This window comes from Gobius niger, assembly GCF_951799975.1.
Source record: "Gobius niger genome assembly, chromosome: 8".
Lineage (NCBI taxonomy): Eukaryota > Metazoa > Chordata > Actinopteri > Gobiiformes > Gobiidae > Gobius > Gobius niger.
Window position 1 is genome coordinate 32,093,801 of NC_136859.1, and position 23,642 is coordinate 32,117,442.

General features: G+C 40.7%; 3 protein-coding genes and 1 long non-coding RNA gene across 5 annotated transcripts; 1 reads left to right on the plus strand and 3 right to left on the minus strand.

The window, feature by feature from the left end:
- Window positions 1-7,128: 7,128 nt before the first annotated feature.
- Window positions 7,129-8,116, minus strand: isg20l2 (interferon stimulated exonuclease gene 20-like 2). The gene is made up of 3 exons (XM_079561976.1): window positions 7,798-8,116; window positions 7,521-7,721; window positions 7,129-7,443 (listed from the first exon to the last, which is right to left on the minus strand). The coding sequence occupies exons 1-3, from the start codon at window positions 7,987-7,989 to the stop codon at window positions 7,327-7,329; spliced, it is 510 nt and encodes a 169-aa protein (XP_079418102.1). The 5' UTR covers window positions 7,990-8,116; the 3' UTR covers window positions 7,129-7,326.
- Window positions 8,117-8,223: 107 nt separating this feature from the next.
- LOC306967091 lies at window positions 8,224-13,256 on the minus strand. 2 transcript variants are annotated; one of them, XR_013793156.1, is made up of 3 exons: window positions 13,151-13,256; window positions 11,091-11,305; window positions 8,224-8,469 (listed from the first exon to the last, which is right to left on the minus strand). It is a non-coding gene; the product is annotated as an uncharacterized lncRNA (long non-coding RNA). The 2 variants fall into 2 exon arrangements; XR_013793157.1 differs by lacking the exon at window positions 13,151-13,256 and adding an exon at window positions 12,541-12,607.
- Window positions 12,886-23,115, plus strand: mettl25b (methyltransferase like 25B). The gene is made up of 8 exons (XM_079561917.1): window positions 12,886-13,196; window positions 14,500-14,618; window positions 14,745-14,961; window positions 15,073-15,135; window positions 15,220-15,357; window positions 16,210-16,952; window positions 22,530-22,714; window positions 22,949-23,115. Exons 1-8 carry the CDS (start codon window positions 13,095-13,097, stop codon window positions 23,029-23,031), a joined length of 1,650 nt encoding a protein of 549 aa, XP_079418043.1. The 5' UTR covers window positions 12,886-13,094; the 3' UTR covers window positions 23,032-23,115.
- On the minus strand, window positions 18,153-21,776 carry LOC306967081 (protein S100-A1-like). Its single transcript, XM_079561990.1, has 3 exons — window positions 21,709-21,776; window positions 19,623-19,786; window positions 18,153-18,842 (listed from the first exon to the last, which is right to left on the minus strand). The coding sequence occupies exons 2-3, from the start codon at window positions 19,776-19,778 to the stop codon at window positions 18,681-18,683; spliced, it is 318 nt and encodes a 105-aa protein (XP_079418116.1). The 5' UTR covers window positions 19,779-19,786; window positions 21,709-21,776; the 3' UTR covers window positions 18,153-18,680.
- Window positions 23,116-23,642: the final 527 nt, after the last annotated feature.

Sequence of the window (23,642 nt, forward strand, 5' to 3'; positions counted from 1 at the left end):
CTTGGTCACTTCTAACGTCACCCAGTTTGGAGCTATAGGAATATACTGGGAGAGGCCAAATGCTAACAACATCTTTGGTCGTTTTGCGTGACTGAGGGCACACACAAAGACCAGACAGGTACACATCAACTCGTCTCAGCTCAGGTAAGAACATATCTCAGTATGGGAAAACGGTGGCCTGTTGCTTTAAAGACTTGCAGGGTTTATACAATAAGCAAGTGAAGTAATAGTGCGACTTTTAATGCCATTTCGACACCCATAACACTATGTTTCTCATATCACTCACTTAAAAATGTGTGCAAACATTCTATCAAACAGAGAAATAAGAGGAAATTTTGAATGTCAAAATTTCCTCTTATTTTTGGATTTTTGATAAACCTCTGGATGACATTTTAGGCCTTCATTTTAGAGCAACTAATTACATGACTTTTACTGCTCTGCGTAAACCCTCTCTGTAACCAAATTGGATATAAGTCTATGTGAAATAGTCAATAAATAGTAAACTGAATCCAGCTTTTGAGACAAAGTATGTGTAAAACACTAACAAAACAAGTTTAACAAAACACGCAGCTTAAGGTATTTTGACAATGATTTTTTCACTGAACTTGTCACTTAGGATTATAAAGCTTTGTGTCATATGGAAAAATATTTTGCTTCCATGACGACAAAAGTAACCTATGCGGCTGGTCACGCTGCGATGTTACTAATAAAACGGTAGAAAAAAGGCTAAGTCTGTCAAATAACCTGGCCCAGGGGGGAACCTAAGAGCTGATGAAGCTCTGTGTGCGCTAAGCTCTAGCTTTAGCTAATATCTGGGAAATGTAAAGAGCAAAGACACGGCAACATGTGGAATAACAAGTCACTGTGCATCTACATACAAAAACTATAACATTTAGGAATATTTACATTTTATTTGTATTTATTTGGATTGTGTTCTCTTCTCTTCTGAGAAAATCCCCCAAATCCCAAGTCTCCCTCTGAGAGTCTGTTATTATTAGCATCAAACGTGTATAAGCCAAAGTATCAGCCGGAACTAATGACATTATTTCCCGTATGTGGGGATAAGCAGTGTGAGGATAATCCTGAGTGAAAATGACTTCAGCAATATTGCCTTTTAGGTGTGCAACATTCTTATTAGACATTACAGGCAGCAACATTTACACTGATGATACCGGGCTGTTTCATAAAGCTAGGCTTATTTGGCCAAGTCTGGCTTATTTTGTTGGCCTTTCGACTTCATTAATCTCAGTTACTATGGAAATGTAGTCAGAGACCTGGCGTGCATCATACATCAACTTTTTGGAACTTTTTAACATCATCATTTATTTATTTTTAATCTAAAAACATACCCGTGTGATATTTTGCATCATTCACGCCTCCTGCTCCCCTCGCTGCCCACCACAGGTAGACCAGAGGTAGCCCATCGCCTCTATGAAGTGCCTGCCCTGCACGCTTTGCATAGTCACATACACCCAGTCTCCGAGTAGTGAGCCGCTAAGCTATGTGTTAGGGCTGAGTGCTATGGATTTGTCTACACAGCGACAACCGCAGCCCTTTTAATATAATATAATGTCTAATTAGCAAAGGTGTGGGACTTGATGGAAGATCCTCACCGTCAGAGTAAAGGCATCACTGAAAACCCTCCTACGTGAACTTTGGTTTGTACTTGGTCAAGTCTGGGTTCTACGAACGTCCTACACTACAGGGATCACCTCATATGCAGAGCCCTGAACAAAATCAGGAAAATGTATTAAAATGTATTTGAACAAAACAATGTGAATTAGTCAGAGAGCAGAATAGTCAAAAGAGATGAGAGGGCAAGACAGTAAAGAGTAAACAGAAGAACTTGCTTTCAAAATCAATGGTGTCCTTATCAGTGACGTCTGTCATGTCAGCGTGTGTAACCACATTTGTAATATGTAACCATGTTTTTTGTAACCACCAAATACAGTGTAAGTGTTTATTATACAGATCGTAGGCAGGCAGTTCAGTAATTTACAAGAGAAGTAACTTACAATAAGTTGCAGACTGAGCCTTATCTGTTTTTCAGCAGAATCCTCTGATTCACTGTGACTCTCCTCCTCTTCAACCTCATCGGCGCTTACAGGAATTTAAATTTTCATCTAAAAAGGGGAGTTAAATTTAATCAGCTAAAAGTTTCATACAAGGCATAGAGAGCGATAGAGAGATATAGAGATAATAGAGATGAATTATTGTTGTAATGTCCTAAGTCAGTTACAAGAAATGCAGAAAAATTGTCTGAAGGCACCATCCGACTAAGTCTTGGGCAAATAAATGTAAATGTCTAGGGAAGAGACAGAGAACACGGTGCGGAGCAGGAGGCATGGGCCGCTAGGCCGCCACGGCATGGCATGGGACGGGACGGGACGAAGGATTTTATAGACTGGCACGCAAAGGAGGACGGATTGACGGATTGATGGGACCAGGACTCCCCTGAAAAAGAGATTCTTAATCTCAGTGGGACAATCCTGGTTAAATAGAGGTCAATAAATCAATAATAACGGCAGGAGCAACGGGGGCCGTGTGGATGAGGCACGGTGGACGAGTCGACACACTGGACCCACGGAACCTGACGAGACGCACCGGGTCGGGTAGAGCGGTAGCAGCGGGAGTAGCGGCAGCAACGAGCTCTCCAGGCATGTGTTCCCCGAGGTGGACCCCTGCAGCGCCTCCATGGCTCCCGGAGCCGGCCGGACCTCCTTCCCGCAGACTGACCAAGCACCTTATTGCACACCCCTCGTTTAGCCCTTTTATTTTAAACCCAGTATTTATACGTTTTTTAATGTGTATTTTAGCCGTCCTTTTAACTAACTACATTACATTGTGTTTTAATGTTCTTAAACTGGTTTTATCATTGGCTACACCACACCATGACTTCTCCAGAAAGTCAAACTTGTGACATTTACACTATTAAAATGATGTATTTGTAATTTAGATGCAAAGCACAGGCTGTCTGGGTGGACAGATGACTGACTACAGATACCAGAGTTTAAGTCTTGGCTGTACAAAACCAAACATGGTGAGTATAGTACGCCTGTGTAGACAGCATAGGCCCTTAAGTCAGGCCCTTTGTTGAAACTGGTGCTGTCCATTACCGGAAAGATGATATTTGCCGTCTCATGAGGACAGAGCATCGCCCGTATAGCAATGTCACACATCTATTGCTTCAGGTATTTAACATTGTTTACATGAGCAAACAATATATTGTCATAGTCACTAAAGATTTATTTACCTTTCTTTCAGGAAATACCGTAGTTAATGCTTTTGAACCTGTCCTCATTTTTGAGCATAAGACCAATTGGCGGAATTAAATGCTTATATTGGGTCATATAAAATTAAATTTCTCATCATACAAATTACAGCAAACTGCTTAGTTTGGCTGAGCTGTTGGGGTGTGAATATAAAAAAATAAATAACAAAAAGGTACATAATAGAGCATCTGGATCATGTGTCTGGTTTAAATTAGGTTTAAAATCAATATTTTTAATATATATTAGGTGAACTTGAGAAACAATTACAGGTCTCATCGAATTATTGATGAGATGCTGGAAATCCTGTCAATGGTGGTAGAGGAGCCACTTCTAAAAGAAATGCAAGCTTCACCAGCGACCAGTGTTGGGAACGTTACTTTTAAAAAGTAATTAGTTATAGTTACTCACTACTTGTTCCAAAAAGTAACTGAGTTAGTAACTGAATTACTCTATAATAAAAGTAACTCGTTACCAGGGAAAGTAACTATTTGTGTTGCTATATGTCAAAGAATTTTGTTTTTTTGTTGTTGCTGTTTTCACAAGTCAATTGAAATGGTTAGAACAGACAGGTGTTCAAAGATGTTCAAAGATGTTCATAGTAACTGAATGAACTGAATGGGGGGTGAGTGGGGGAGGCCCCTGTGACTGAGTGGTATTGTATTTGCGCCGCTGTTTTATTAATGTAGGAATATGGCCGTATTCAAAGAGAATGGGGAGGAACAAGAGTAACATGTGCCAACGATCAGGGCAGACTTTACGCACAAGCATGATGTCTCTCCGTGAAACAATCGACAGCAAATATAAGTTTACATGCCCCAGAAGGTTAGTGGCCTTGCACTGTTCTATGGAGCGGAGAGCGGGGAGAGAGGAAGAAGAAAGGCGCTGAGAGAGAGAGGGAGAAAGACGTGTCTCCACCGCGTCCACTGCGTCTTTGGGTTAAAAATAAGTTCCAACACTACTGATCAATGATCACCAACTTGATTCTCCCCTGCGGCTGCACCGCGCTGTGGGGATGACAAGCCGCGGGTCGGGGACACAAGTAGTTTATGGAGCAGAGAGCGCGATGCAGTACTCTGCACGGACAGTCAGATGTGCGTGTTCTGCTCCGTCAGACTCCACCCACCCTCTCCACTGCTCTCCCCATGCTGACACCGCGGCGCTTCATTCAGCCCAATTGTAACGTGCCACTTTGTTTACCCAGTAACGATAACGGCGTTGTAACGACGAGGAGAGTAATGAATTAGATTACTCCGTTACTGAAAAAATAACGCCGTTACCTAACGCCGTTCTTTTAAACGGCGTTATTCCAAACACTGCCAGCGACCAGCATTGAGGTGGATGAAAGTACAGATGCATCACAAGCAGGTATAATAATGTAAAAGTATTTCTGCCTTTTCAGAATTTTACGTAGGCTGTATCTCTGTTTCCTGTTTCATTCACATATCTTGATAAAGTGGGAAATGTGTTCAACACTTTCTTGACATTAAGTCAATGAGTGATGGGAAAGCAGACACTATAGTTTCGGCTCTAAAGGCGGCCCAACAAAAAAATTACGTGGACTTGGCACAGATGGGGCAGCAGTTATGACTGGTATACTTAATGTCAATCAATAGAATATACTTTAAAGGGGGGGTATTATGCAAAATCGACTTTTTCAAGCTTTACATCATGTTATTATGTCATTCCCTCATTAAAAACATGCCTGAAGTGTTGCCCTGGCACATTCACGTATTTTTGAGTACTATTTCAAAACATTCACTACAGCCATTTTGAAAGAGCAATTTTATACAAGGCAGTTATTCTAATTTACTGCATTTACAGACCAACAGAAGGTTTCATCATCATTGTAGTGTGATTTAGACTGGTGCTGTGTGATTGAAAAAAGCATGATACCCCCTCTTTAAATATGGTTATTTAGAATTATTCTTTTTTTTTTTTTCAATGGGCATCAATGGTGTGGCAAAGCAACTAGCTTCCCAAAGATTGTTGCTGTGGCTTGTGCTACCCATAGACTTGCCCTGGCATATAAAGACGAGAGGTCAAGTACTATGTCAACCTTCAGGGACCAACACCTCTACTTATACTTCCACCACAGTGCCAACAGGACTGCAGCACTGAAGGAAGCTGCAACAACTTTGGGCCTCACTGATCTCAAAATGAAGGTACAAATTTTCACAACATATCTCTCTTAGGGCCGTCTTAAACACCTTGGCCAAAGAGGCACAAATGAATAGACGTCCTGTTGCAAAAGGATTGTACGGTTTGTTCTACCTATCGATTTGTTGCAGCTTTGTACCTTCAAGGTGACATCTTGCCACATTTAGAAAGGCTCTCCAAAATATTCCAAAAGCCAAATGTGAACTTTCTGCACGTGAAGGCTCAGGTGTGTTATGCATGAGCAATTTAATATGAGAAGAGCACTGAGTCTATACTACATGCATTTTTTATTACTGTATTTTAGTAAAATTCCTTTACCTGGCTCTTTTCTGGCACAGCTGACCAGCAACCTGGATGATGTCAATGGTCTTGGTGCATTTACCACTCACCATGAAGAGGAAAGGAACAGAAGAAATCATGGAATATAAAGCTTCTGGCAGACAAGTTTCACCCTGGAAAAGAGAGACACATCCTGGAAGAATTACAGTCTTTTTAAGAGCATCTGAAAGAGGGTGGTGTTTTCAAGCTATATTCAAGGAGCATGTTTCTTTTTCTCCACATTATTTCAGGAGCCTATTATTTTTCACATTAACTCATTTGTATCAGCCCTGCTTTATTTGTCACTTGTGTGATTTTTTACAGGACCAAAACCAAGCTGAAAACTGGTGATCCCAGTCTCCAGTGTGAACTGTGAGAGCTATTTCTCCGCAATGAACCGTGTACGAAAAGCTAGATAATTTTACAGAATCCTTGCATGTATTTGATCTCTTGTCTCTTTTCTCAGGTCAAGACAGACCTAAGAAACCGACTCCAAGGAGATCATCTGGCTGCCTGTCTGAGAATCTCGATAAATGGGCCAGATGTACTTTCGATGAACTATCAGAGGGCTTTAGAATTGTTTTTTCCTAAGCCTAGAAAATTCAAATGCCAAGACAAGGCCTGGAAAATGTGCCGTTAGAGTGCACGTCTGCCCACTGCCAGTTTGTATGTTATATGAAATACTTTATATTGCAATAGACATAGAACTATTGAAGAAAGGAGTTTTTGTTGTCGTTGTGAACTTTGAGACTGAAAATAAGCACCCTTAATGAAACCTCTGTATCGACAAGTGCTTAACACAAAATGCTTTGTATATTGAGTCAAAAGCTTTCTTCAGCACCTGTCAGTTTGATAGACTATAAACTCAACCATTAAACAAATGCTGATTGCTAAAGTTGCCTATTTTGTGAATAATTAATATAGTTCATTGTGGTAGCCCTGGGTGTTCGTGACAGTTTATGCACATCTGACAATTTACTGTTTGGACCAAAATGAACTTTTTCACAACAGCAAAAAGGCCAGCTAAAAACATTTTGCTTTCGTTTAAAATGCACCAGAATGCAGCAAAATGCATCTACATTTTAAGAAAATCTCACCGGGGGAGGACCCCCGACCTCCCGTCTGGTGAAGACTCGTTCCTACCACAGTCGCCCTGAAATCTGTGGGAAACACTGTATGTATACATTTAAAAAAAATATTGGAGAGTTGGTCTGCATTCCCTTCGTAGTCGCTCGTTTAACATTTCTTTATTTCTACAGGCCATAAATCGAGTACCTCATTTCTTGATCCAGCTGTTAACTGGCCCCAAATCGGCACCAGCTTTCCAATAGCCGGAATTTATTGAATGGAAAACCATAGAACCGGTTCTGAAACAGGACAGCTTTAAGAACCAAGAGCCAGAATTTATTGAGTGGAAAACCAAAGAACCGGTTCTGAAACCGGAACCAGGCCCAGAACCAACACCAGCTCCAACTTGGTGGAAAAGGGCAGAGAGGAACAATATATCCAACATTCAAAGTATTAAAAGTACAAAAGCCATAATATATAAAATATAACAATCAAGTCCATCGCTGGTCATTTATTTTCCCTCTGATGGTTCTTTGCAGAGACCAGAGTCCCACTCCGCTTCAACCAGTTTATAAAGGTCCATCGTTGCTTTGGCGTCTTCTACAGACGAATGACCTTTGTTCCCGGTCTGAAAAGAAAAGAAAACCCTATCTCAGTACGACTGTATTGAACATCAACAAGTTATTGATTAGTGGATGCTCCGACCTGAATGTCCCTGTTGAAGAGGGCCTTGGTGAGCCTCTTGAGCGATACGACCTCTCTCTCGTTAAAGCCAGCCTTGACGTTTAGCAGTGGGATGCGGGACGTGTCTCTGGTCATATCTTTGGCGTGGCAGTAGTTCAGGACTTTGAGGTCATTGTGAATGGCATGTCCAATCAGCACCTTCCCCTTCACCAGCATCAGGATCTTGAACACAAAAAAAAACACAACAACATGGTTCTCAACAGTTCTTTGACAAATGTGATGGGTTGAACGTTCTTACCTCTTTCCTGGCCTCGGCGTACGGAGTAGCCCCGTGAAGGTCACGTGCTCGGATGCCGCTCCAGCGCGTGCGGAAATCTGTGATGGGCACGGGCGGCTTGATGTATTTGTCGTACACCACATCGCCATCGTAGGAGACTATGCTGCAGCGGGCAACTTGGCTTATGTGCCCTTTGGGGCCCGTGCCCACCATTTCACAGTCAATCGAGAGGTATTTGGATGGCGGTACGGACACCCGGGGAGATGAAAACAAACTGACTGTCTTTTGTAAACTGCTTGGTCGAGAAGACGGACCTGCTACAGCATTAGGAGGGTGTGCAGATACCTTTGTTTTGCCAGCTGGAGTCCCCAAACGAGCAGTAAAGGTGGAAGGGCTGCGCGTTGAGGTCGCTGTGTCACAGATTGGCCGCGTTGCGGAGGTAGCAGTGGACTTGGAAGAGCTACCTTTAAAGGAACTATCTGTACTGTTGTGTGGATGAAATTTGATTGTGCGGCTTAGGGTCAAATCTGCAGCGTTAAAATGTGACTTGCTATCTTGGCATGTGCCGGTCGTGTTACAGGAATTATGCACGGTTGCCTTTAGCTTCTTTTTCATTTTCCACTTCTTTTTCCACCCTGTCGTTTTTTCGTCCAACTGGGTTACTTTACGATGCTTCGCCTGAGATGTTTCACCCTGAAAGAAAGAGAGAAATATAGGGTTATAAAAACACGAAAATATATGATATGATAATTCCAATTGGCTTGTTGCACGGTGTGGCTATGCTAGTTCCTCTGACCTGAAGGTGTGAGCGCCTGGACTTCCTGTCCGTTTTCTTTTCCTGGAATAAAAATCATATTTTCTAAAGATTATGTTGTGGGCGGTGAGTTCCCCGTAGATGATCATTTATTGTGGGTTCAAATCATGATGTAACGAGTTCAGAGGAGACGCCTGTGATCATAAAGGATTGATAGTTTGTCTTGAAGCTAAAGGCTAACATGCTTTAAAAGAATATATATAAAGGAACTATATTTCAAGTTGTGTAATGCATTAACCCCTTAACTCCCACCTGAACCGAGCACATTTTCTCGACGAAAACAATGATGGAAATGTGGCAAAAATGTCACAAAAATGTCACAAGAAATTGACAAAAAATTGATGAAAAATGACAAAAATGTGACAAAAAATGACCAAAAAATTACAAAAATGTGACAAAAATGTGACCAAAATGTGACAAAAATGTGATAAAAATTTGACAAAAATATGACAAAAATGTGACAAAATGTGACAAGAAATTGACAAAAATGTGACAAAAAAAATGACCAAAAAATTACAAAAATATGACAAAAATGTGATAAAAAATGTACGAAAAAATTAAACAAAAAAGTGACAAAAATGATGGAAAAAAAATCTGATGAAGTGAGGAAAAAAGATCCTCTCGGTTCAGGCGGGAGTTAAGAGGTTAAATTAGCCTTTAGCTTCAAGACAAACTCACTGATCCTTACAGACATAAACGTCTCCTCTATGGAAATATTTCTACCAGGAACTCACCGGTCTAAGCTAATCTTAATGGAAATGAATACAAACAGGAAGTACTAGCGCCCACAGCTTCAGCTCAGAGGAACTAGCGTAGCCACATTGTGCAACAAGCCGATTAGATTTTAGCAATTTAAATCTGTGGTCCCCAACCGGTGCCATGCCATTAGTCAGAAAATTTACCACTGATATACAACCACTGGCCCCTCACCTTAAGGGCAGTGGACTCTTGTCTAAACCTAATTTGATTTTTCAACCCCTACTCAATGGACTAATGGGCTGACCGCCGCCCAATGCATTTGCTACCAGGCTGCAGAGAAATAGTAAATAATTTATAAACAACCACATTTTTTTCTATTTATCTTTATCTTTCCAATAAACTCACTCATAGATATCAAATGAAACTCCTGATAGAAAGTCGCCATAGAAATCCTTTGGACATCTGGTTTTATTACAGACAGATCAGCGCAGCCTCGTGCAGCTCCTACGTCTTTCCGTCACCAGCGCCGCAGAGTGCCTGCTCGCTCCCTTTCACATTCTCCCTCAGCTCGTGCTTATTTCTGCAAAACTTTATTGCGCTGCAGCCTCACAACTTTATTAGCATTACCTCTCACGCATTCACAGGACGACAAACCGTAAAACCAGGGGCGACAGAGTTTTCTCCGTTGTCTTTTGATTTATTTTATTGTTTTGTTATTTATATTTATTCTCTGAAACTCTTTTATTCTTATAGTTTTTAATGTGTTTTTATTTCTATTCATTGTTTTATACTCATTTAGTGGTGGAGGCAATTTGTATTGTTTTGGTTTTGGTAATATGATCTCATGAGCAGGACTTTTCCTCAGACGAGTAAAGAATCAAGGGCCCTGTGATACAAATCCTCTTTCTACGCTCTTGCATACCTTTTTTTAATCGGTTACATTTGATCATGAAGACTCCAGACCTTTATAGATACAGACGGCATCTCTGGAATCGCCCATATATGGTCATTTTTGAAAACAGTTAAGGGGGAAAACAATTGAAAAATGTATATTTTATCTAATTATTCAAAAACTACTGTAACAAATGCTGAAATATGAACATAGTTTCTACTAAATAGTGATACAAAGACATGGGGCGGAGCAAAGTGGTTCAACAGCCCATAAATACATGAATAACGGAGAATGCTAACTTGATGCTACATGTTAGCATCGGGATAATGCTAACGGCTAGCTAGCGCTTGCTACAACTGCCGTTTTTTCACTTCTACTGAACAATCTGCTGTAAGAAAATATCCATATGGACCCGATTTACACTGGACTTTATTTATATGTGATAAATAAGTTGATATTCCACCAGAAAATGGCAAAAAAGAGGGAAAATTGTGTTTCTCTAAAGATTCTATTTTCCCCCCTCGGCGAAGCCACGCCCCCTTCTATGACGAGATGCCGTCTGTATCTATAGTCGCGTGTTCTTTGGCAAGAAAGTAACTACGGGACTATAGCAGGTACCGCCCTTTGAGCCTTAGATCCCCCTTAAACACTACTTCCTGCATTTTAGAGGCTACATTTTCTGAAGATGTATATTTTAAATATTTAAATGAGGTATTATTACGACTGTATCGATTCAAAAAGCAAAAACAACAGAAAATCCCCCCTACGTCAGTTGAAACACAGCGTAATCGCAGCTTGAGGGAAGAAATTCAGGGGTCCCCTACACTCAATTGCGCTGGCGAGAACGCTGTTGCTATATCACAAGAGCAACTGCACTGCAATAAAACTGAAGAGAAGCTGCTGACTTACTGTTAGGCAGAGTTGGGGCAACGTAATTTTGATATCGGCATCCTTGTAGCATGGCTTGGTATCACGTTGCTGTGTGCCGATCGCATCATTATTTTGTGTTGTTGCTGGTCGGTCCGTTTTACTTTTCAACTTCTTTCTCCAGCGTTTCCTTTGGTTTGAAGATGGGGCGTTATCTGACATGGCTCCGGGAGAATGACGTGCTCAGGTGCTCCACCCTGTTTAACAGACAGTGTTAGCATGATTTTTCCATAGTATTATATGTCATTTGTCTGTGCACAGGAACTAATTTGTGGGTGGCCAGCTGTTGCTTAAAGGCGCATTATGGAACGTTGTATGCAAAACAAAAAGCATCGAAATAGAAAGCAAAGGCATCATGCACCCATGCAGCCACTGGGTTACTGAAAGGTCAAAAACACACTAATAATAACTCTTTTTCAAGCTTTACATCATGTTATTATGTCATTCCCTCATTAAAAACATGCCTGAAGTGTTGCCTTGGCACATTCACATATTTTTGAGTAATCTGTAAAAACTCTGATGGCGGCCATTTTAGGGATAGGTTTGCCTGAGTCCTCCTAGGAACGCCCCCACCTCCTGGAGACGCCTCCGACCAGTCAAGTAACCAACCACTGCTCCTCAGCAGAACCCCCTCCCCACTGATGCCACAGACAGCGCGTGGAGGGGGCGTGTCGGAAAGGGTCAGAGGTTCTTAAAGAGACAGAGGCCTATTTCAAGACATTCGCTACAGCCATTTTGAGAGAGACATTTTAAACAAGGCAGTTATTTTAATTTACTGCATTTACAGACCAACAGAAGGTTTGGTCATCATTGTAGTGTGATATAGACTGGTGCTATGTGATTGAAAAAAGCAAAATACCCCCTCTTTAAAACAACTATTCTGTTAGTGTAGGTAGCTGGAACAGTCAAGAGCTGGAAGGATTTCATTCATATTATTGCCATACTCAGCATTCAATAAAATAAAATAAACCGAACGCACATCAGCCTGAGTGAAATATTCTCAAAGACAGTAAAAAGCTTGGTCATACAGGCCTTTTCCCTTGTTTGTTTCGTTTGTCATTAACACCGAATTTGGGTGAGTCATCAAGCACAATCTGCATGTGACAAAACCAAACCATGAAAGCCCCTTGTAGAGACCATACCATGTACCATAATGTTTGGCAGACCGAGTGCATAAACCTACAGTGCTGCCCTGGCCGTTCCTGGCAGAATTCTACCCCAATATCAACTGCAAAGAAGTGGAGTGCTTTAACGTTTTCTCGTAACTACAGGAGTAAACCACTCATAAGCATGTAATACAATAACTAAATCCTTTTCAACATTCTCTCCATGACATATTTTAATGCATAGAGTTCTGTTTATTTGTTGTTGCTGTTGTTATTATTATAGGGGTAAAATAAGATTTGGGACCGAAACAAAGACATAAACAGACCTGCAGACTTCACTCGAACCATCTAACCGCTACTTTGGTTTTCCAGGTCAAAACAGCCTCGGATTACTTCCGGGTCACGCTGCATTTACGACCTGGGATTTTTTTAAACTGCCAGTTTTACAATGAGTATATTACATTTAGCTTCACGCCTTTTTGGTACATGGTGAAAACAAACACGAGCTGAAGATAAACATTTGAACCAAGCGACAAGTTAAATATTCTCCACGCTTTCTTTTTCTGAGAGTAATTTGAGTTTTTTTTGTATCTCCGGTTTCCACGCACTGGTAAATAAACGAACCGCACGTGAACGCAGCAATAGCTCTCCCCTCACGTGTTATGCTAGCACGTTAGCAACCTGCGCATTTATTATCGTGTTTCGTTCGCCTTCAGAATTAACCATGTGGAAAACTTAACCGCGTTTGGATTGTGTTAAGATAAAACAACAACGTTAGCAATAGCATTTCGCTTGTTTTCCAAAATTAAGCTTGCGAAGTAGTGCTGTTAGCATTAGCTCGCTAACCAAAACAACGCACGTCTCCGCTCGAAATGAGAAAATGTTTGCGCCGAGTCTTTCTGCGGAGCAACAAAAAGACCTGGCGATAAAACTCACCTCTTTCCTGTCACAGTACAGCCACCTGTCGGACTCCTACATCATCGTACGTAACTCTGCAGATTCTTTACTAAATGTTTCCTAAAGTTTGCTGTGGATTTTCTCTTTGGAGTGTTGACGGGTTGCCTGTGCGCGCTATCGTTGTGTCCTTGGGCAAGACTCATAGACTGTAAAAAAAAAAAAAAAAAAAAAGCGTCTGACTGTGCACAGACAACAAATTGGGACCAGAGGTGGGTAGAGTAGCCAAAATATTAAAGACCTTTACCTTTATTGAAATAATTGTACTCAAGTAAAAAACAATAAGTAAAAAAACAGTAAATGTTACTTGAGTAAGTGAGTACTGAGGAACAGTCTGATTTATCTTCAACAACGCCATGAATTGTGTGAAACAAAACATAAAATCATGTGGGATCCATATATTCAAAGGAAATTCCAAGAAAATTGCCTGAAAATACAGACAAAACAAAATGGTTCTAAAGAACAAGGTGCATGTGACGATTCATTTTATAAATCAAAATGATGCATTTGCCACTTAAATATTTACTCACAGTGGAAAAAGTAATCATTATTTTTACTAAAAGTAAATACTTCATTATCATTTTATTCAAGTACAAGAACCATATGATATAACTACTCTCAGAAAAAGTTAGTTAAGTTCTTGTGCTTGAGTAAATGTAACTGAGTCCTACCCACCTCTGATTGGGACCGTTCATCAGGGTTGCCAGATTCGCAAAACCATTATATTGTACAAAGCTTCCAAAACTATTGTATTTCAGCACAAGTTATCGTACACTGTAAATACGGCTATAGCGCTGTAGCACCTTCGCAAAATATGGCTCATATCAATTAAATTCGACGTTGCGAGAGGTGAGACGGGGTTACGTCTTGCTGACCAGTCAAATGCCATTGGCGACACTGCAGCCTGAGCCAAGGCAGGAGGATGTGCGATAGTGGAACTGTAAAACTGATCCAGGGACAGTCTCTCCTTCTGACAGCAGATATTATACCTACGTGAATACGGAGGCTAAGTCTGACTCCAGATCAGAGCGAAAGCAAAGCATTGCTGAGAGAGGACAGTGCATTTAACCAGACTTCTATCTGGAGCTCTGAAATTATCGTACATTTACACATTTTTTGAATTATTGATCGTATATTGTACAGGGATCAAAATTATCGTACAAATACGATAGTTATCGTACATCTGGCAACCCAGCCGCTTATAAACATGACAGGCATCGAAATATGTATGAAAATATAATCAGAAAATAAGGCAATGCTTAAATTTTAACGTAGGGATTGCCCATGTTAACTTTTGGACATGTTGCATGACGTTTTTTTTTTTTTTTTAGGAATTCTTCACAGAGAACTTGTGGCAGACATTACCCGCCTGCTGGCAATCAGTTCTCAAAGACCTGTCTTCTTCACAAATAGCAGATCTTTTGCTGGATGCAACTTGCAAACACAGAAAGTAAGATTTTGATTAATTTGCGTCTTTTTATATTTTGATTTACAATCTGTTCCAGACAGAACAGCAACAGAAAGTTTGCATACGTTTGAAATATGCACAGCACTAAAAATATGCTCTTCTTCCCAGGTATCCTTCGGTATGGCCTCTGTCCCTGCTGGCGTTCCGGGCCACGGCTCACACGTTGGCTTTCCCCAGAGAGGACAGCCACAGTCGAGAGGCTGTCGCTGGGACGGTGAAGCCAGAGGAGTTCCAGGAGAACAACAGTCAGAGCTCACTGTTAGGTCATATCTTCAGGAAACACGTCAAACCCAAGAAACAGCACGAAATCCGCAAGCTGGGCACGGTACAGTAACTCTTTATAGATAAGATCTGAAAATGCTCTGGAGGTTTTATTTTTTAATAGAGATATAATTGCAATATATTGCTATATATATATTGCTATTTCTACTTCTAGCTGGTGAAGCACATTTGTGATGAGACAGGCTGCAGCCAAGTGGTGGATGTGGGCTCTGGACAAGTAATAATCTGTGTATTTGACCAGTATTTATTATACACAATTAGTTTTTCCTGCATCAGATAATTCTTCCTCTGCTTTGAACAGGGTCATCTCACCCGTTTCCTGTCCTATGGCCTTGGACTGTCAGTGACCGCAATCGAAGCTGACCAACATTTGGTCTCTATGGCAACTGTATTTGACAGGCAGCTGTTGTGGGCCTTGGATAAAGAGAAGCAAAAAAGGGTTAGTGAATACGTAAGATTAGGCAGGTTTTCGCATGTCAAGGAAAATTTTATTAGAAGAGTGAATGTGTGGTGGTTGCAGCCAATAGGATAAGATAAAAAGAGGCTCTGTGGAGGAATGTGCATATGATGAAAGAAGAAAAAGTCAGAAAAGTCAGTGCAGGAGTGGGCAATATGTTGTTTTAAATTGAATCATGATCTTTTAATCAGGAGTTGTCATTATTTCGAGATTCAATGGCTGTGTTCCGTAAATACTAATCAAACAGATGTGGGAACTGTCTAAAGAGGAGCAGATAGCAATTTAAAAAATAATGTCAAGATACAAAGAGAATGAACAGTGATTTCAAATCAAATTCATAATCTCTAAGAAAAAAACAATGATATGATTAGTTTTTTGGTGTGGTTTAGAATTACATGGATTCTGTGAGGCATTAAAGGAGTGTTTTCCTCCCCTACATGTTCCAGCCATGTCCTAATGTGTAGATTGAGCCCAGACCTGTTCACCACAACGGCCTCTAAAATCCTGCACTGTCACTCAAAAAGTTGTTACTTCGGGTCTGAAGTGCCGTCATGCACACATTTAATATAGAGACTGCAGCTACGCATAAGACCTGAGGTGGCAGTAGTGAGTATAAAATGACCAACTGGCATCTAGTCTCTTTAAGAAGCGTTAAAAGTCATGAAAGAAAACTAAATGTCATGTTAAAAAGCTTTAATTAGATTCAGTCATTTATTTATTTGTTGTGTTGAAACTATATTTAATTTGATGTGCTGCAAGCTGTATTTATCCTGAATTAACACTGAGGTTGATGATTCATCCAGCACTTTTAATCTCTTGTAATATTCTTCCCAGAACTGCTCCTTTCCGATTCCTGACTCCTCCCCCTGCCATGTGGCCGGCTGGGTCAACCCGAACGCCTCGTGGAAGGACTTCCTCCGGCAGCTGAAGACATCACCGCCCTGCTTTTACCAAAGTCCTCCTACTTTCGCCCCCCTTAAGAAGAAGCTCAAAGGCTCCACGCATGAAACTAAAGCACAAGAAACAGTTGGGACGTCACTCGCTGCAGTTGCGCATGAACATCTGGATAAGACTGAGGCGTCGTCTTCTGCCAACTGTTCAAATTTTAAAGAAGATACTACAGACCGGGAGAGCTTCCCCGACTTTGTCCTCACCGGCCTCCACGCCTGCGGAGACTTGAGCGCCACCCTCCTCCGCCATTTCGTCAAGTGCCCACACGTGCGCGGCATCACCTCGGTGGCTTGTTGCTACATGAAAATCACCACCAAGGAGTACCCGGCCCCGCCAGGACTGGTCCAGTGCCCCGCTTCCCAGACCCCAGACACCCCATCGGAGTTCGGTTACCCCATGAGCTGCTGGGTGAAGGGTTTGCCAGGGCACGCGCTGTCGTACAAGGCGCGGGAGGGCTCGTGTCACGCCATCGAGGACTATATAAGGAGGCTGAGGGAGGACAGCGAGCGGCTGAGGACGCATTGTTACAGAGCCATGTTGGAGAGCTTCATCAGAGACGTCAGAGCGGATCTGAGGAGAGCGGGGATACAGACCATCAAGAAGGCCCACCTGCTGCCCTTTACCGAGTGAGTGGACGCGCTTGTTTTAGTGAAAAAATATCCTGAAAGTCAGTCATGTTTTTTAATGCGTTTTTATCCTGATTTACGTCTCGTTCATGCCGCTATATTGCCGCTTTTGTCAAGAAGCTTTTAGATTTGGGTCAAGTCGAGCTGGAGAAAATGTACTTGGTTGGGCGGGGATGAAGAGGTTAAAAAAGGTACCGTAGTAAAGCCACACGTCTAATATTCCAATATTATTAACTAATATTCGAATATTCCAGGTTATGATGTTGTTGTCACAAATCCAACACATAAACAATGCAAAAGAAGAACACATTTTTCCCCCTCATATTGATTGATCTTAATTTTACGTTTCAATTAGATTTTATGAGTAAGTTATTCATTGTAATACATTTAAATCAACAGCAGAGGGCACTATTAAACACCATTGCATGGAACAATGTCCCACTGCTTCATTTGTGTTATCAAACAAAAAACAAACTCTGGAGGAGGACTTAACTCTTAACCCCTGATTTAACGGAACATACTTTCTCCAATTCAGGTTTACCCAAATCTAAAAGAAGTGGTCACCAACCTTAACGTGGCATAATCTTCCAGAAATGTAAGGGAAAAAACGCATAACGGACACCGTTTCAAACGCGATCATTGAATTGAGGATTAGAACGGTTTGTTTACATTGACATGATTCCACTGCTAATCAGGCTTTTCTCAGAAGATTTATCCAACAATTTTGATTCCAACACTGCTTATATTGCTGTTTGGAAACAGATTGTGCGCTGAGGACTAAAGTAACCACACTAAATTTGAAAATGCAACTCCCCACACATGCAGACATAGAAGAGTGTTACCTAAACATTAGGGCTGAAGCAACTAATCGATTAATCGACAAGTAATCAATTATTGAAATAGTCAACAAATATTTTAGTAATCGATTAATTGTGTTCTAGTAAACAGAGACTCAAATAGAGCAAAAATGACATGACAAAAACTTTGTTTTTAAATTTAGGGTCTGTAGTTTTTTGTACATTGTAAATTTCATGAATATCCGACTGTGTCTCATCCAATCAGAAGCAGAATTAGCGCCATGTGCCTTAAACAAACAAACATCAACATGTCCTCAAGCGGTGCCACTTTAGCTTCATGTGATAAAACAAATGATACAATACAATTTACATACACCATTCACAGCCAGGGAAAGTAATCGGTTGATCAATCAATTTTTGATTAACCAAAAATGTGTTAGTTGCAGCCGTACTAAACATGAGATTCAACTTGGTGCTGACATTGGACTTCTGACAGTGCTGTCAAGTTTGGTTTATGGTTTTAAATGATCTGAACTACAGGCTTTACAGGACCCATACACAATATTTTATCCATTTACAGGCGACATGTTTGTGAAGGCTCTTATTCATCCAGGGAGTATCCATTGTCACAGAAGAAACTTCTGACTAGACTAGAAGCGAAACGTCCTCAACTTTACCTAAACCCGGTCCAGTCAATTTAACCTTTTCTACGATTCACAGGTGACCTTATACTGGCTAAATAACTCCAGTCCGCAAACATTCAATAGCCATGAAGACAGTAGTTGTCCAACATTGTCCAGTCCTACAAACCAACAAAATGCTGTAAGCAATCACTGTTTTATTTGATTGTGAATAATGACAATACAAGCATATTTGGCTGATTCCATTTTGCTTTGTTTTATCGGGTCATTAACATGTCACTCAGACTTTGCTAGTTAAAAGAAAATCCACCCAAATAGGTTTCCAAGAAGTTATTGGCTGCAGATGCCGCATTGGTCACCCATTCCAAATACTCTTTGAAGTTCACCTGTCCATCAAGGTCGTCATCCAGCTCCTTCATCAACTCATCGAGCTTGGCAGAGTCTTTCACGCTCTGAAATAACATGGACATATTTCTTTAATTCATTTGATACGGACAGTGCGATATCAAAGAACACCTACAACAAAGATGCTCTAGTGTCCATCACGACAAGTGGTCCACAAATACAAGTGCCAGTTGCATACTTGTTGTTCATTTGTGACACTTTTCCTGATCGGACCAAGTTTACTTTGCTTGTTTGAGGACATTTAGACCAGTTCTAGGGTAAATCTCGCTTGAAATAAGAAAGTAAAATTGCCAATGTGATAAGACCAATTTTCTTTCCCCATTGGCAAAGAAAATTACTTGAAATAAGGACGAAATGTATCGAAACGAGTCAGAAACATCTCAGAACAAGTGAAATAATCTAGGACAAATGCCCAACAACTTCTTAACTAGTCAAAACAACAAAAATTTGGATTATTGTGCTCAAATTGAGATGTTTATACTGATCTAGTTGAATACTTTTTGCAGTGAGGGATAACAAATCCGATTTTTGAGGAGTCAAACGAGCCTGCTGACGTTGTGACTCCACGTCAATCTGACCAGCGGCTCATTCAGACCCCACAGCGAGAGGAAGAGGAAGTGAGCGCGATCACCCACTGGTCGTGTTTTTGTCACTTTTTCCATTGTGCTCCTGTTGCTTTTCTGTCCCGTTTCCGTCGCTGTTTTGACTTTTTTTTTTCAAGAAGCTTTTAGATCTGGGTAATGGCAAACTGGAGGCAATGTGCTCGCTTTAGGTGAGGGTCAAGAGGTTAAGGATAAACAGCTTTTTTCTCCAAGTGGAATACTCACATCCAATCCCATTTCCTCTTTCGCTATTTCCTTGAGCTCGGCTTTGCTCAGTGTGAACTGGCCTCCGGACTCCGACTCCTTGTGCTTGGACGCGTGCTCGTGGAACACCTGCACGAGCGTCCCGATGGCCTCCATGACCCGGGGCTTGTTTGCCATTTTTGGTCCTGCCGGCACAATTAAAAAAAAAACAACGTTCAAAACAAAAAGAAATGATGCGTCGACAAGACATGACAGAAGGGCTGTGTTCAGCATCTGTATGCTTGTACCTCATTATTAGAGAAATGCGTTTGCAGAAAAGTAGTGCCTGCAAACCATAAACCATAAACCGGTTGTTGCGCCGGACCACTCCCTAATAGTTAAGGTGGCACAAATTAATTTCTGCAGCAGGGTGTGCATATTGGCATAGGAGGGTTATTCCAAAAACAGCAATTCAACCGCAGGCCAAGGCTTTAATTATGGTTGTACGAAGAGTTACACGAGCCAAGTCTAGTTACACACAATTAAAACATGCCGATTTTCTAGGCGGATACAAAGGAGAACTATATTGTAAGGCGTAGTAACACCAGAAGCACTTCAATGTCCACACAGTAAAGTCAAAGTGCTCCCAAAGGTGTTATTACGCTTTACAATATACTTCCCCTTTTTATCCGCTTAGAAAATCGACATGTTTCAAATTTGTGTGACTATACTTGGATCGTGTAACTACTCACGTAACCGCTTGGTCGCTTCGTCTGTGCTCTGTTTGCTTGACAGTACGCATCAACGTGGAAGCTCAGGTAAGAACATATCTCAGTATGGAAAAAACAGTGGCCTATTCCTTTAAATGTCATTAAATCGGATTCTAAATAGCAGTTATGTTTAGTTTAGTTTGTTTATTTGAGCAACAGATGCATACAGGTATAGTATACATTAGGGCTGCTCGATTATTGAAAAAATAATAATCACAATTATTTTTGTCATAATTGAAATCACGATTATTCAAACAATTATTTGTTGCCTTTAAAAAAAATCCATCAAAAAAGTGACAAAAATCCATCAAAAAAGTGACAAAAATCCATCAAAAAAATGACAAACATCCAGCAAAAAAAATACAAAAATCCATTAAAAAAGTGACAAAAATCCATCAAAAAAGTGACAAAAATCCATCAAAAAAATGACAAACATCCAGCAAAAAAAATACAAAAATCCATTAAAAAAGTGACAAAAATCCATCAAAAAAATGACAAAAATCCATCAAAAAAATACAAAAATCCATTAAAAAAGTGACAAAAATCCATCAAAAAAAATGACAAAAATCCATCAAAAAAATACAAAAATCCATTAAAAAAGTGACAAAAATCCATCAAAAAAATGACAAAAATCCATCAAAAAAATACAAAAATCCAGCAAAAAAGTGACAAAAATCCAGCAAAAAAATGACAAAAATCCAGCAAAAAAATACAAAAATCCATTAAAAAAGTGTCAAAAATCCAGCAGAAAAAAGACAAAAATCCAAAAATTAAAAATTAGGAAAAAAAATGTAAAAAAAAACAATTGAAAAAAAAAAAACGAAAAAAAATAAGAAAAGAAAAAAAACATTTGAAAAAAAAAAATAGAAAAAAAAAATAATATAATCGATTTTTTGCGATTATGCTAATTTTGTAATCGTTTACTGTTGTAATCGAAATCGTAATCGAATTTCGATTAATTGCACAGCCCTAGTATACATATAACATACAGAATTATTCACAACATAAGAGGTGAGTGCTGCTCAAAGGGAGTAGGAAGAAGTTAGTTATAACTTATAAGGCCCTACCCCTCCATTAACCGCCTTAACCGAGGACATTTTCTCCAGTTCAGCTTCACCCAAATCTAAAAGCTTCTCGACTGGAGCTTGCAACTCACTGGCCAGAGCAACGTCTCATTTGAAGGCTAAGATCTGCAAAGCCTTTCTAAGATTTTTCCCTGCGTTGTTGTTGCCGGTGTCGTCCCTTTTTTTTTGTCACGTTTATATTACATTTACGTTTTTGTCCTCAACCTTGACTTTGCAAAACCACCACGCATTTGAATAATAGGTTTTTAACAAAGTAACAACCAGGAGACTTGCCTGCACAGGAGCACACGGAGGAGATGAGGAGGAGGGAAGCTGGCAGTGGTGTCCGGGTGCACCGTCTGCGTGGTTATATGGGGCTGTCGGTGTGTGGGCATGGGCGCCACCTACCTGCGCGACAACCCACTGAGGCCCCGCCTGGTCCTGGAAGGTCATGAAGTTCACTCTTTCGCAAGTCGAAATGAGATGTGACAAAAAAAAGTGACGAAAGCAACAAGAGCAAAATACAAACCCGACAGAACAGCAATGAAAAAAGTGATGAAAAAGCAACAAAAACGTGCAAGAAAAGCAAAAAAAATGACAAAAATGTGAATCAATGGGATGATCTTTTCTGATAAAAAAGAATGTCTGTAAAATATAAGCCTATAATCATATTCTTAAAGCCTGGTTTGTATCTTGTAACCCTAAGCATTTCTGATTCTTGTTTTAGAATTATGTGTGTATTTTAGACTATTCTTTCTGCACTTAAACACCTCAAATCCTCTCTTTCTGACACAGAAGAGAACATACATGAAGGAAATTAGACATAACTCCCAAAAGATTCATGAGAGAAGTGGAAAAAAGGTGCATTTGTGTCATATGAGCCCTGGGAGGATTTCATCAGCCTTTTATTTGTCAGTCCGCCTGTGCCTTGTTTTTCTTTTGGCTGTGACTCGTCTTGGCAGCTCTAGTAATATCTCCAGACCGCACCCTTGGCACAAAGACAGTACCTTTGCTAATAACAGGACAACATGTGCTTGCGTAGGTGGGGGTTAAGCGGTTGTTGTATTTAAACCTAATATGTCCGCCTAAAGTCCTTACCTGATTGTGTTTTGCAGGTACGCTCGTCTGGGTCTCCCTCGCGTGGGCCTCCCCCCTGACCTCCCCCTGGACTCTGCTCGTGTGGAGGCCATGCTGAAGCACCAGGGCAGAGTGGTGGTGTTCTTCAGCCTGGCTCTGCTGCTGTGTCCGGTGGTGGAGACTCTGGTGCTGCTGGACCGCATCATCTACCTACAGGAGAACGGTAATTTCGACAGCGATACACAGTTATCCAAACAAACTGTTTATATATCAGCTTTCTACAACTGTGCTATTTTTTCAATACTACATTATTGAACACTTGCTTATTCCTTGATTTTGTTGATGCCTGTGTGAACATCAAGCTACTACCAAATTCAAATATTGAATTTATTTATTCTAATTTATTGTTCCATTGTCAGAGCTAATATAGCTCATTCTGCTGTGTCGTCTGTTACAGGTGTGGACAGTCAGCTGGTTCCTCTGTTCAACCCAAACTTGTCCCCGAGAAACTTCGTCCTGGTGGCCCTAAAGCACTTGTAGACTGTGCTTCCTTGTTTGGAGACTGTTTTGTTTTGTACCATTTTTGAATGATGCTGTGTAATTTATTGTTTTAACTGCATAAATAAGGGAGGAATCTACCTGGAGTTTTGTTTCATTTGCGCGTGCCATTGAGTCTGTCTCTGGGTGTTTGTGGGTGTGAGCAGCAGGAGAAAGAATGCAGGCCTTATTCATTGAAAATCTACATCTACAAGTCTTAAATGGATGTGTCAGGGTAGAGAATGGGGCAGAATGGTCAACCTTAACCTTAACATGGCATAATCTTCTGGAAATGTAAGAAAAAGGGACACTGTTTCAAATGCAAGAAAGGAATTGATTAGAACGGTTTCTTTACATTGACATGATTCCACTGGTAGCCATGTGCTGGAGCTGTCTGTGTAGTATTACTCCGCCCGTCAGCTGGGGGCACCGTATAAAAAGGCACAGCCTTCCTGCGTTCGACCTCTGACCCCTTGTTCTTGCGGCTGTCCGCCTGGTGTGGAGGTGGTGTAGCCTCAGGCTCTTGTGAGCAGGTAAAAAGTTTTTCTTTAGTGTAGCTCTAGACTGGTTTTACCAAACCCTCGTACTCATTTAGTTTCTTACAAGGGTCTAGA

Bases quoted from the DNA above. Each gene is read 5' to 3' on its own strand.
- isg20l2 (XM_079561976.1), bottom strand. From the start codon at position 7,989: ATGGTGGGCACGGGCCCCAAAGGGCACATAAGCCAAGTTGCCCGCTGC. The intron at 7,722-7,797 runs GTAAGAACGTTC...TTTGTGTTCAAG, and splicing joins ACGCCGAGGCCAGGAAAGAG to ATCCTGATGCTGGTGAAGGG. The intron at 7,444-7,520 runs GTCGGAGCATCC...TTTTCTTTTCAG, and splicing joins TCTTCAACAGGGACATTCAG to ACCGGGAACAAAGGTCATTC.
- mettl25b (XM_079561917.1), top strand. From the start codon at position 13,095: ATGTTTGCGCCGAGTCTTTCTGCGGAGCAACAAAAAGACCTGGCGATA. The intron at 14,962-15,072 runs GTACAGTAACTC...TTCTACTTCTAG, and splicing joins AAATCCGCAAGCTGGGCACG to CTGGTGAAGCACATTTGTGA. The intron at 15,358-16,209 runs GTTAGTGAATAC...TATTCTTCCCAG, and splicing joins ATAAAGAGAAGCAAAAAAGG to AACTGCTCCTTTCCGATTCC.
- LOC306967081 (XM_079561990.1), bottom strand. From the start codon at position 19,778: ATGGCAAACAAGCCCCGGGTCATGGAGGCCATCGGGACGCTCGTGCAG. The intron at 18,843-19,622 runs GTGAGTATTCCA...ATGTTATTTCAG, and splicing joins AAGAGGAAATGGGATTGGAT to AGCGTGAAAGACTCTGCCAA.